This window comes from Lepisosteus oculatus, chromosome 16 (assembly GCF_040954835.1).
Source record: "Lepisosteus oculatus isolate fLepOcu1 chromosome 16, fLepOcu1.hap2, whole genome shotgun sequence".
Lineage (NCBI taxonomy): Eukaryota > Metazoa > Chordata > Actinopteri > Semionotiformes > Lepisosteidae > Lepisosteus > Lepisosteus oculatus.
The window spans coordinates 8,684,538-8,697,694 of record NC_090711.1 but is presented as its reverse complement, the minus strand read 5'-3'; the positions used below and the strand labels follow the sequence as shown (position 1 = coordinate 8,697,694).

Below are 13,157 nucleotides of genomic sequence, written 5' to 3'. Positions count from 1 at the left end.
CCCAATTTGTTCAAGAAGAATAACCAGCTGGATAACTGAGCACAAATGGAATAAAAGCATCAGCCATTGAAACTAGTAATAACACTCAAGTGGAAGTATCACAGTACACTAAAAATCTGACATATCCATTTCGACGTTCCGTACCTCAATCTACCTATCCCCAACAGACAAGATGAATCTGGGTGATAGTAAAGCTCCCTATAAATAATACCATTAAGGGCCAAGACTCGTTGCTTTCAAACGAGGACATGCAGAGGTTCCCAAAATGTGCCAGCGTTTAAGCCACACTGAGGCTAGCCCATAGATCTGTTTCTAGAAGTTTCTGTTTCTGCCTTGATTCCAAGTAACATCTGAATCCTTAAGCAGGGAGCAAATATTGACTGGAATTCCTACCATGTTATTCTACAGGAGATCAAGTTATTTTAACTCTATCTGGATTGAATCTAGTTTGTTGTAAAGCTGTATTTCCCATCTTAGAAGTTATTTTTTGGCTAACATTATAGACAGTACTGACATCGTATTTAGGAAAACTGTAGGCTGGAGGTGAGTGATATTGGTGTTACGTTTATATTATAAATTCTTAGATTAAGGGAGTCTAAAGTGCAGTTTAATCTTTGCTTGAAACTTTGGTGTGGCAATTTTAGGGACGTGGTTCTTACACATCATATTAAATCTATCCCAATCTCCAGCCCACATTCTAAAGGCATTTGATGTGAGACTTGAAAGCTGAGACTTTTGACTTGACCAGGGACCATTGAATTAGATACAACTCTGGATTGACAGACAGGTAGTAGTTTGTTTTTGTCATTTGTTGTTTTGTATTTATTGTGTATTCGTAACCAAAAAGATGGTGTACATATGGATAAATAAGGTGTTACAGGACAAGACGAAAATAGACGAGTGACGTAAAATGTGAAAGAGGAAAATGTGAGAATGCAAATCGTATTACATTAATTGAACTGGGCTTGCCTTTTGGAATAATTCCAAGAACATGTCAAGAAAAAAGTTGTTAGAGATACCCTGGGAGCTGGAGATCATCATGACATGATCAGCATGTCAAGGTTTTTTTCTAATTAAGGTTCTTCATTAAGTTTCTGACACAGTGATGGATAATCAGGAAAGACAGGTTCAAATTAAGCAGGAAAGTCTGGCAAAGAATGTGACAAAAACCACAGTTAGGTTGAGAACTGGTCAATAACATACCACTGTGAACCACTGAAAGCAACAGAGTCTATAGGTGTGGTTTAAAGGGACTCTGTAATGTCTAAGAGAGGAATTAAAAGACTGAGATCCAGATATATTAGAAATCACACCACTTCAGGTAGATTTGTTTTTTTTGTATTTGAGATTCAATCAAGCAATGCCATAGTTCATGCTGGGAACTCACTTTAACCTATCCTCACTTTAATCAGTCCTGTTCATGTCAAATGTATTACATGCAGGATATGCAGGTTCAGTGCAGTTCATAAGTCAAGGAAGTACTGTAAATCAATGATGAGTAAAACAGGGTAACCACAAAACACAAGGCACATCATTCATTTTATTTGTCTAATAAAAAATGCATTGCATGGGCTCTCTCTACAGTATAATTAGGGAGAAGGGCAGTTGATTGCATACACAGGTAACATGTGAACTGTACCCAAATCCTTAGTCAGGAATGAATGGAAATATGCACTACTTTAAGCACAGCCAAGAGGCTAGAGAAGAATACAGTAAACACAGGGCTCTTCTTCCATTATCTGCCATTCAGGTACCAGATACTTGGGGTAGGGATGGGAGAATCATGGTCAAAATTAGAAGCACACAAATGAATATACCAAAAAATTGCAAAAGCACAGACACAAAAAGCGAAGTAAATTTAGGAAGAATAAGCTAAGTGATAAACCAGAAGCACACAACAGATGGATTTTCATAACAGAAATATTTCAGGTCAATTGTCCCACTCTAGGCTATCCCAGCACTGCCCATTGTAAACATTGGTCTGTTGTAAACAGTGATTACTTTATTGCCCTGCAATATAAAACCTTGATTTACTACCGAAGAGGACTTGGCTCCACTGCAGGTTTAGTCACAACAGCTCACAACATCCTGGAGGTACAAAGGCATTACACTCTTGTTTAGCACGGCACATTAGTTCCTTTCTATGTTCTGTCTTGTTTAATTTTTTTCTGTCCTGGCAAGCCTGTTTCCATTACCTGTTTCCAATGAACTCTGTCACTAATGAGACAATTCAGCACACGTGCAAGAGTCAGTCAGTTCAGTGTATCAATGTCAGTCATGAACAATTCATTAATCAATATGACATTAAAATCATTTAATCAGTATCCCAAACCTGTATAGTTTCATTTTCTAAAGACATACATGCTATACTACTGTATAAATGTAATATTTCTTTACTTGGCAAATGTTCTGGTGATGCAGTACAAGTCATGTTTAAAATTGATCAGGTCCTTGCAACTCTCAACACTGAGATGCAAGAAATATTTCTTAGAAGGTAATATAGTATTGCATTCTTACAAATTGGAAAGAGCCATTTTTCTAAAATAACAATTAAGCTGTAAAACTCTGAATTAAACTCTAATACGTGGTTTTCTCACAGTCGAGGGATTTTTAACACCTGAATCAAGTGGCTCTGATGCTGTGCAGACGGTGTGGCTGTCTCACAGCACCTGGGTCTGGAATTCTGGACTGGGATGCCTTCTCTCTGGAATCTGCATATCCTTTCCACTCTACGAGTTTCGGCCAAGTGCTCTGCTTTCCTCCTATGGTTCAATAACCGGTTAACTGGTGTCTTTTATTGTTCTGATGTGTACATGTTTCTTGTGATGAACTGGTTTCCGGTCCAGGAGCAGGCAATACTGCTCCTTTAGGGCTGGTGTGTCTGTAGGTATTATAGATCTTTTCCAAGCACCAGCACTTGAAGAGCTGTGAGAAGTTGTACATTCGCTCCATTAAGCCAATATGGAGTAGATGCGTATTGTTAGAATAAAATCCTGCAGACACACAAACCCCCTGAGACGTGGATTTCCCAGGATAACTAGGTGTTGTCTGACCTTGCCTCCAGCATCTTCTAGGCTAGCCCCCCAGATAGCAATCACCTTCCTTAAGATGATAGCTGTGGATCACGAGTAGACGGAAAAATGGATAACTACAGCTCCACGGTTTTGGAATTTCTTGGAAGTGAGCGGCTTTTGAAAAGCAATTCGATTCAAATAGAAATCTCCGAACAAATCAAGTTTGCACATGACATGTACAAATGAAATTAAAAGGTCAGTCTGTTAGAAAATCAAAGTGAAAATAATGACTCATTATGGCATAAAAAAAATAAAAAGGTTAGCATTACCAAAGAGCCCTAGGTCTTGTGGCGGCATATACGTTTGAAAGAAAAACATAATTAGAATAATGTACCGGTAGCTGTCTGTGTCTACCATTTTAGAGATTGTATCTGAATACAGAGAAAGCAGGATACTCCACAGAAAATAAAATGTTAAGGCGATTTGCACAATTACATTGATGGTCCTTGTTTTCATTGGGAGTGTACATTTTTTTAAATAGCTTGTTTTTTCCAAGAGATATATTTTTTTTGTTTTGTATGGAAACGCTAATTCAAAACACATACAATCAAAGAATTTGAAATTATTTCTGTCCCATCACAAAAGTTTACCATATAAATTTATACATCTAAATATTAGAGGATATGATCCATGGGAGTGATCTCTCCTGTCTGACAGTGGGTATGGTGCAGCATGTGGTACATTCCTGTAGACTGTAAAGTAGTAGCAAACTAGGCTTTTCCCTAGTGCAGTTCCCTAGTTAGTACTGTGGTAGTATCACTACTGTGTCATCCTTGTAGTTGAGTTTATCATTTTACCACTTTGCTAATCAGTGAACACTTTCTGGAATCCTATCCACAATTTATTTGTTCTGTATTCATCACTGAAGCTAAATAATAAGAATATTCCTGTTCATTGAGAAATAAGTTCCATTACAACGACCCTTATTGTAGTTGTGTTAATTCTGCTGCATCCTCTCCTTGTGTGTTTTTTTTATTTTAAATACTATGAGAAGCCATCTTTGAAGGTGCTATATAAGATACGGTTTATTATAATTGTTATGGGTTTAAAATTTGTTTGTTGATGAATACTCACTATTGCTATTTCTGCAGTGGTGTAATGTTGTATTAATGATTTTATTTCCACTTAAGAGTTTTGCTTTTAGTTTGCTGATTTATGATGAAGTGTAAGCAAACATGACAGAACAGATCACCATGGTCAGAACGGTTACATTCTATTTCCAATCCTGGCACTTAATTACATTTTTTTTTTCACTCAGAAGCCTTGTACATCTACCCAGTGGAAACCTGGCACAAGGCATCATTTTTTATGAGTTCCCATTGATGGGTGGGTTAAAGTTTTAATGTACTCCAAGGTTGTTTAATGTTCTCCCAGTTTTCTGTCCATACATGTATATAGACAAATGTACTGTATGCAAATTTAACTAGAATGACCCATTGCTTCTGTAATCCCAATTTGTTCAGATTTATATTGACTGTTAGATTTAATGAGTTTTACAAATTACAGATTTATTAACCCTCTTCACATGGACAACAACAATAAAAAGCTTTTCGAGTCAAAGTTTTTCGGTTAAATAATGAGGGAAATAATGGCCTCTTTGGTTTAGATTGGAGATTTTTATTGCACAAAGGCCTGACATGTCTATTTATTTGTTCTCCCAATTCTAAACAATACTGAAAATATAAATAAAATTTAAAATGCCAGGAAGAATATTTTTCAAAGAGACATTTTGAGGCATTTTCAAATTTGTACACAACTGTACTTTACACAAGTCATACAGTGCTTGGAAAGTCACGATTGTGTATAGTATAGCTGTTGTTACTTTATACAAATCATTTCATTTTCATTTCGATCAATAACATTTTAAAATACTGTATATTGGAGGGAAACTGGATTATAATAATTTTAAATAATAATACATGAAAAAAACTGGGCTTCAAATAGCTATGGCATGTGTCATTGTTAGAGTTATACAGTTATAATGCAAAGAAATGAATGTGGGCTGAGACATGGAGCTTTGTTAATCCCTTCTAAAATACTGGAGATACATTGAGAAAGGTCAAATCAATGCTGGATAAACTTCATTCCATCTGTAGAGTTGGAAACTCCTTCTTAATCTTCTTACTCCTTCTTAATTTTTTGCCGTTTTTGTTAAAGTGCTATATTTATGGACACCAACTGGTGTAAAATTAAGTAAATTACTTTCATACACAATCAAAACTAAAAGAAAACCATTATGTCCAATGAAAAAAAAACAACATAACAATAAACTCACTGCCAGCAGTGAAAGCACGGATTGTTTTTCACAATGTTTTCACATATTCTGAAGCCCCCTTTCTTCCTGGGCGATCATTTTCACTAATGGTGATGGGGATTCCACTGTAGGTCCCACCAGTTCTACCAGTTTTTTTTTTTCAATAGATCTGTGGATTGTGGATTCTACCCAGAGAGGGTGAAAGATGCATGTCTCTTGCTCCTTATGTCAATTTATACTGTACAGTTCATTGACCACCAAGGACAGAATGTAGTCATTTCAATAGGGGTATCCTTATAGTTTGGTCAGTGAGTATACTGTACTTTACTGCTCTTCCTCACCTAAGTTGGAAATGCTTGAGAATTGTACTACAAACAGCTAAGAGGATAAACTTCCTTTACCGAGGAACTTGTGATGGATTAGTGAAGATATTTTTTCTTCTCTCTTCATGAAAACCATCCCACTACTCTTAAAGAGCAACACATAGCCCCTGTCAGTTCTTCCTGCTCATTCAGATTTCACAGAACAAAATCAATGAATAATTAAGAAGCAAAATAGAAATTGTGTTGAATAAGAAGACGAAAGAAGAACAGTTTGTCACAGTTTGTCAATCCTGAGAATGGCTTATCTCTAGTGTTTGATGAGTGACAATCTTGAGCTAGTTCATTGTATTTTTTAGGATCACATTACATTGTGCTCCAAATCTAATCTTTATAAATGTGTTTTTATTCTCTACTAGTATTAAATATAATGAATATTTTATATTCAAAATTGAAATACAACCAGTTATATAAAAAAGAAACACAATTAAATCTTAATATACAGTATCATTATTAATAAATTAAAGTATATTAAAACAAAATGGTAGAAATGTTACCAAAACAAACGTGAATTGAACACTTTCCAAAACTGTTTCCAAAATAGACGAGCTACGTCCACTACAGAACAGTCAACTTAGAAAACAAGACATGATATTTAAGAGGCTCATCATTAAGACACAGTGGAAATAGCTGCCCGATTGACCAATTTATTCGAATTTGTGAATGATCACTGTTTGGGAATTCAATTTGGAATAAAAATAAAAGCTGGCATTTTATCCACCATTTCTCATAGTTATCTAGAAATGTGAATGAGTTGAGTTCCAGGTTACCTGCACCTAAATTAACGTGCCATATTAAATATATTTGATCTTCCCCAAACTCATTAATTATTCCAACAACAAATCTCCCCCTTCCAAAAAAAAAAAACCCTAACAAAACAATTAAATATGATTAATTTGCAGTTCATGCGCTCTCGATTTCTCAACATGTTTGTCTAAACCGGTGGTCCTGCGTCACCTACAGGGATTGGTCAAGAAAAAGACCTTTCAGGTTTTTCCGGCTATGAATATTCTGTGTGTAGGGAACATTTTACAGAAGTCTGATTGCTCCCCAGACTGTTACAGACATTAAAGCTACGGAAGGCGTGGAAAAGTGACTCTTGACTTTGATAGGCTGCTTCCAGTTGGGGACTACAGTAATTCACACACACACACACCGGTTAAGTGGAGCACAAACTTACAGTCTTGGTTTTCTGTTTCGTCGTCCACGTATTAGTACAAGTTACCACTGAGAGAATATGCGTGGATCTATTGTCTTTTGGATGGCAAAATGCACGACTCTTCTCCTTTTAACTGTAAGTACAATATTGTGTCCATTATAATGCGACAATGTAGCTTACTTTCGTTACTTTTACAATTAATGGATGTTACTTTACGACTGCCAACATAAAAGACAGCGAAATATGTTAATTCTGATGAACAGAGACGCAATGATTCGAAGTGTTATGTTCCACAAAGTTAAAAAAAATAAAAATAACTGTAGTGCGTTAATGCTGTTTTACTGTAAGTAGCTTTTATTAAAATGTTTTAAAGCTGTATAACCCAGCAAGTGTCGGACCCTAGCAAAATACATCAATTATTAATGTCTCCACAGGTAGCACATGGAAAGCACAAAAAAAAAAACATTTTAAAATGTTTTCCCCCACAGTCGATCTAATTCGACTAACGATAAAACTTACTAGTAAGGTCGTGAAATAGCATGAAATAAATTATGACGACAACGATGATAATTGTATAAGGAAGAATCCTGCACTGCATTTATTTCTACGCATTCGCGATAAAGGTTGTCTCAGTACTGTATATAAAACCTTTCACTTATTGTTTCTATGATTATTTCATTGGAATACTTATTGGTTGTACAGTTTCAGCAGCTGTTGATGTATTTACGAAAATATTAATTCAGCTGTTGCAGAAACATGTCTCCTGTTTATGTGACCTACAGCTACACCAATTGTGCAAATTCTCATGAAGTAGTTTACCTAGACACTGGGCAGTACTCCAAAACCTAGAGTGAATTTATGAAATTCAGGTAAAATGTAATTCATTTGTATCTACAATTCTATGAAAATATAAGTTCAATAATATTAAAATTAATAATGATAGGGCCGGTTATGGAAAAGCAGGTCACATATAGTATAGATATGAAACTAGATATGAACTAGATATGAAATACATTTATATTTATTTATAGTCATATTGTGCAATGCGACTTTTTTGTGTACTGTTCTGTTCTGGTTTTGTTCTGTTCTTTGTGTGTTCTGGACTGCGAGTAACTCTTCTACTGATTGTATTGTATGTATTGTATTATTATCATTGTATCATTCATTACACTGTTGTCTGTGTTAAGATGCTGTTGCACTGCAATTTCCCTCACGGGATCAATAAAGTATCTATCTATCTTTATACTAAATTGTAAGGGTGAAATTTCAAGTAGCACTTCCGTGGAATTTTATATTGTTTGCGACTTGTAAATTTCAAAAAGCTGTAAACTATTATGATTATGATGTAACTAATTTAGCAGCAGAAAATTGAGTAAAACATTATCTTCCTTTGTTCCTTAGTTGGTCAAAATAAACAAATACTTTCATTTGATAAACTCTAAATAACAAAGCATTCCTTACAAGGTACAGAATATAGTCAGTATATATCTCTAACAATCGTTTTAATTGTTTAGAACACAATGACTTCTTGCTAGAATAAACAAGTATCTGATAAATGTGTTTTACAGATGGCTTAAAATAGTTTAACAAAAAGAATTGGTATTTATATGTGGAAATGCATTTTTACCACATGAAGGATTTAAATAATAGCTGAAGTAAATACTGTAGATAGCGAGATAAAACAGGATTGATACTAGAAGAGGAAGAATAAATAGTACTGTAAATGTGCTGATTTGATACTTCACTCAACAATTCTAACAAAAGCATACATGCTCTGTATATCACAAATATGTCCCAAGCCATACAAGGTGTGTTGTACGATGTTTAGTGATAATAACTGACACTGAAGTATTACAGAGACCAGGGCATCTTACACCAAATTTCTGTTGATGGATGGCATTTTCCAGGTTGTATTTAAGAAAATGAAGAATGTTATTCATTGACTTTAACTAGAACATTTCAGCTGCCACTATGGATGAGGGTATACCCACAGTTTTGCAAAACTGAGAATAAACTGTTGTGGAGAGATCAGTCTTACTGTTGTTACTGGTAAAATTATGGTCTAATGATATTTGGATCTAAACTACAAGCATATTTACAAAATGATATCAGACAACATGGAATTAGAAAAGAAAGATGTTTTTAACTGACATTTAATATCTCTGTGCTGCAGGGATGCATTTTTGGTCTAATTGGTTTATATTGATGATTTACAAGACTCTGGTTAGCAATCTAGCTACATTTGCAGATGAAAACAGAGGGAGTAGCAAACAGAAGCAGCTTCAAAGCTTACAAAAACCTTTAGATAAAATCATGGATTGAGCACACATGTATTGTAGCTAATGGAATTTAAGATTGGTAAATGCAAAGGACTGCATAAAGGAAGAGGGAATATTTAGTATACATATCATATGCGTGCTAAAGAATTTGTAGAAAGCTAGATATGAAAAGGATTTAGTTATTTTTGTGGATTTATCTTCTCTTTAACACAATGTGGGGAAGCAATAAAAAATAAACAGAATGCTTAAGAGACTGCTTTGAGCAAAGATTATAACAGATTAGTAGGGCTTCATTTAAAATACTGTATTCAGTTTTAGTCACCAAACCACAAAAAGAATATTATAGTCTTAGAAAGAGTTCAATGAGGAGCAAGAAGAATCATCCCTCATTTTAGGGAATTGTGAAATATTGTTGTTGGTATAAACAGGTTTCCCAGCCAAGATGTTGAATTTAGTTGGAATTTTAGATTAATTTCGTTACTAATCTACCAAAGAAAATGTGCAAGCACTGTTTATTTTAATAGCCATGTGACATAAATTCACCAATATCTTATTCTGTCATGCAATTTTGCAAAACTTGTCAGCATATATTTTAAAAATGGAAATAATTCTTTCTTAAATTGTAAAGCATAAATAAAGAAAAGTAAAACAATTGGCATTGTATATATTCAGTTACATTTCCAAAGTTCTTCCTAAAATCTACAAAGTGGCATTAAGGAGAGCAATTGCTTGTTTTTTCCTTTAATGTTTCTTCTCTTTTGTCTCCTCAAGGCAAAAGATTCACAGAATCTGAGTTACCAACGAGTTACCATTTTCTGAACTTTACTATAGAAGTTTTTAGGGTCTTATTCTCTAATGAATAAGCCGTGTTGAGAAGAGAATAATGTAGCAAATTCGGGGTCTTGAGGTTTCTGCTCTTGCCACTGTTCTACTCTCGCCTCAGGATCAAACCCAGGTCTCCATATTAATAAATATGAGGCAAGAACGAAATACTGTAAGAAGGAAAAGAAAATATATCATCTGACATTAAAAACTTGTTTGATAAACCACTGTATGGATCTATATAATTATCTGCAACAAATTATGTTTACAGAATTTGGATGAAGACGGTAACACACCTAGCAATTGAGCCTGTAAACCGGTTAGTCTTTTTGGTCCTGTAATTGATTATAATCAGTGCCTTGAACAATTTACATGTAGGTGTGTTTTTCAGTTATAGCTTAGCATTGTGTTTAAATGCTGTCTCTTTTAATTCCCAGCTGGAATCCTTCAGGTATCTTTGCTTTTAGTAACATCTGGAGCTGAGGGAGAGTTTTGGGTGAAAATACTAAAATGAGGTCAATCAAGAGTTGGCTGCTGATACTACTGAGCTCCCATCAGAACAAAAAGAGTTTGTAGCTACTTAGATCTTGACAGATTGTCTATACACGGGGTTGCCAAAAATAGTTTGGGGACACATATACAGTACTGGAAATAAATATGGAAGAACAATAATGTACAAATTTAAAACGATTAATTATCAATAAGTTAAATATTTGTTTGTTGTGAATGTTATCTAATACATCATTATCCTGACATTTTATGTGGTCAGCTGCTGCTAGAAAATTGCCACAACACCTGAAAGCCTATCCAGGTATAGACAGTAAGGCAGTTTCATATCTGTAGTGAACACTTTGTCTTCTGGGAAGGAAATGTCACATGAGAAAAAGCAAAGGTATCAATTGTTGTAGCTAATAAGTGATGCTTTGGCAGACTTTAGTCCAATTTATGCAATATTCTATGAAGAGTACTGTTTGTACTCAATGAGTATTTTCAGGATCTTCTAAAATAGTATCAGTGGCAGTAGAAGAGGTCAGGCCTCTCTGCATGAAATTGATGATACAACAGAAATCTTGAGCATACTGTACCTTCATGCAAGCATAGGGCTTTCATCAGGAATTGTCAGATACATAAGAGCTTAAATGGTTTCAATTAGCCAGTTTCTCCACAGACACATTCACCTTCACTGATCAAAGATTTTGGATCAGAAATCCATCCACCTGTAAAGCATATCATGAGGCTTAAGCTACTCCTGGATTGCTTACATGGATGGATAGGCACCTTCCTTAAAAACACATGTCTTGAATGAGAAGTACAATTTTGAACTTTGCTATGATGAGATCACCCATACTGATAGTACCTTGCACCTTACTAGAAGAGTTCCTGGGTTGGTAAAAAAAAACCTGTCCATTAGCAAAAGGGTTTATACAGTATTTACTAGTTAAATTGTTTAGAAACATGAAGTAGACAAAAATGAATAATTAACAGTGTTGGAAAAATAATAAGTGAATCCCTAGTTTACTTGGCATAATTAAAGGAGTAGTAAATAGAATCAGGTGGTTAAATAATTGAGTAACAAGTAAACATGGACAGAGTTTATACTTCATGACATGATCAAAAGGGATTTCAGAGGACCTTAGAATAGGAGTAGCAGATGCTTATCAGCCTGGAGAAGGTTATAAAACAATTTCTAAACATTTTGGAATCCATCCATCTACTACATCTAGATATCATCCAGTTATCCTACCAAGATCTCTAAAAGAGCCACCGGAAAGTCATTCAGGAAATCACATAGAACCCCAGAGTAATATCCAAGGATCTCCAGGCTTGTCTCACACTGGCTTATGTCAGTGTTCATACCTCAGTGATCAAGAATAAGCTAAACAGGAATGGTTTTCATGGGAGAATAGACAAGAAGGAACTATTGGTCTCTAAAAAGAATTTTGTTGCCTGTCCCAGACTCTATAATAATACTGGAAGAATGTTCCCTGGATAGGTGAGTCAAAAATTGAACTTCTTGGCCACAATGAGAAATTTGGTATAGTGAAAAACAAAAACTGGCTTCTAGCAACAAGCATGACTGTAGATGTATCAAGGTTGTAGGGTGCCTTGCCAGCTCAGGATCCAGACAGCTTGCTACCATTTACAGAATCATGAATTCAGCATTGTAATAGCAAATGTTGGAGGAGGATGTCAGACCATCCATTCACCAGTTGAAGCTGTGCTGACACATACAGTAGCAAGACAATGATCATAACATACAGTACAACATTTACAACAGAATGGCTGGAGATCAAATCTCATATGTTGGATTGGCCAAGTCAAAGTCTGGACCTAAATCTCACTGAAATATTATGGCAGGAGTTGAAGCAAGCCATCCACAAGGAAGCCCTCGAAAACAGCTCTCTGATGTTGGCCCCTATACAAGCAGCCTCAACAATGAAACCCACAGTATTCGTTAGTGCTCACATGACTGTCTATAAGGAAGTTTACAGTTGGTAACACACTTTTAATTGCTGGATGAGAGGATTACAACACCGGCATTGTTCCACCTGGACCTTGTTGGGTAAAAGTGCACCTAAAGAGCTTTCGTGTGGGAAATAGCAATGCCTCACTGCACAAGCTGTATTGCTGGTCAGAAGGCTTATAACAAATGGACAACTTTTTGTGAAAGTACAGTACATAAGCTACAACTGTAGTATTCTCATTCCAGAAAATGTTGTGTTTCTTTTTTCCACTAGTATATTAAACTCTTTAAAAAAGCACAGTTCTTCATAGAGTATACTCATTGTAACATGTGTTAATAGTGGAAGATATTGAAAAAATGAATTTGGCTTATGTACATATCACAGCTTGTTTTTTAAATGTTTACATCTGTAAGGAATGTACACTTATTAACTTTCAGATTTCTTTGAAGCATGCATGAGCTTGCTTTAAATATCTTACAGAACAAAGATAATTAGCATTTTGTATTAGTCATTCAAGGCTGACATTACCCACAACAAATCTGACTTACCGAATCTTCTTGGACTCAAGGAGGTTACCTTATTTGAAGGAAGTGTCTAAAAATGTTCTTAATCAATAAAGCCTCTTCGATTTTTAGCAGCATATTTTCTTCTGTATATTTTGAATATTCCTATCATATTGGCACAATCACTAGATGCTGTTCAGCTTCTTTTTACACACTAGTCA

At 35.2% G+C, this 13,157-nt stretch overlaps 1 protein-coding gene across 1 annotated transcript in view; it reads left to right on the top strand.

The window, feature by feature from the left end:
- Nucleotides 1-6,758: 6,758 nt before the first annotated feature.
- cdh26.1 (cadherin 26, tandem duplicate 1) overlaps nt 6,759-13,157 on the top strand; it is a 31,309-nt gene continuing 24,910 nt past the window's right edge. Inside the window, exon 1 of the mRNA XM_015364730.2 lies at nt 6,759-7,002. Within this exon, the coding sequence (XP_015220216.2) occupies nt 6,946-7,002 (57 nt within the window). The 5' untranslated portion in view covers nt 6,759-6,945. The remainder of the gene's footprint in view (nt 7,003-13,157) is intronic.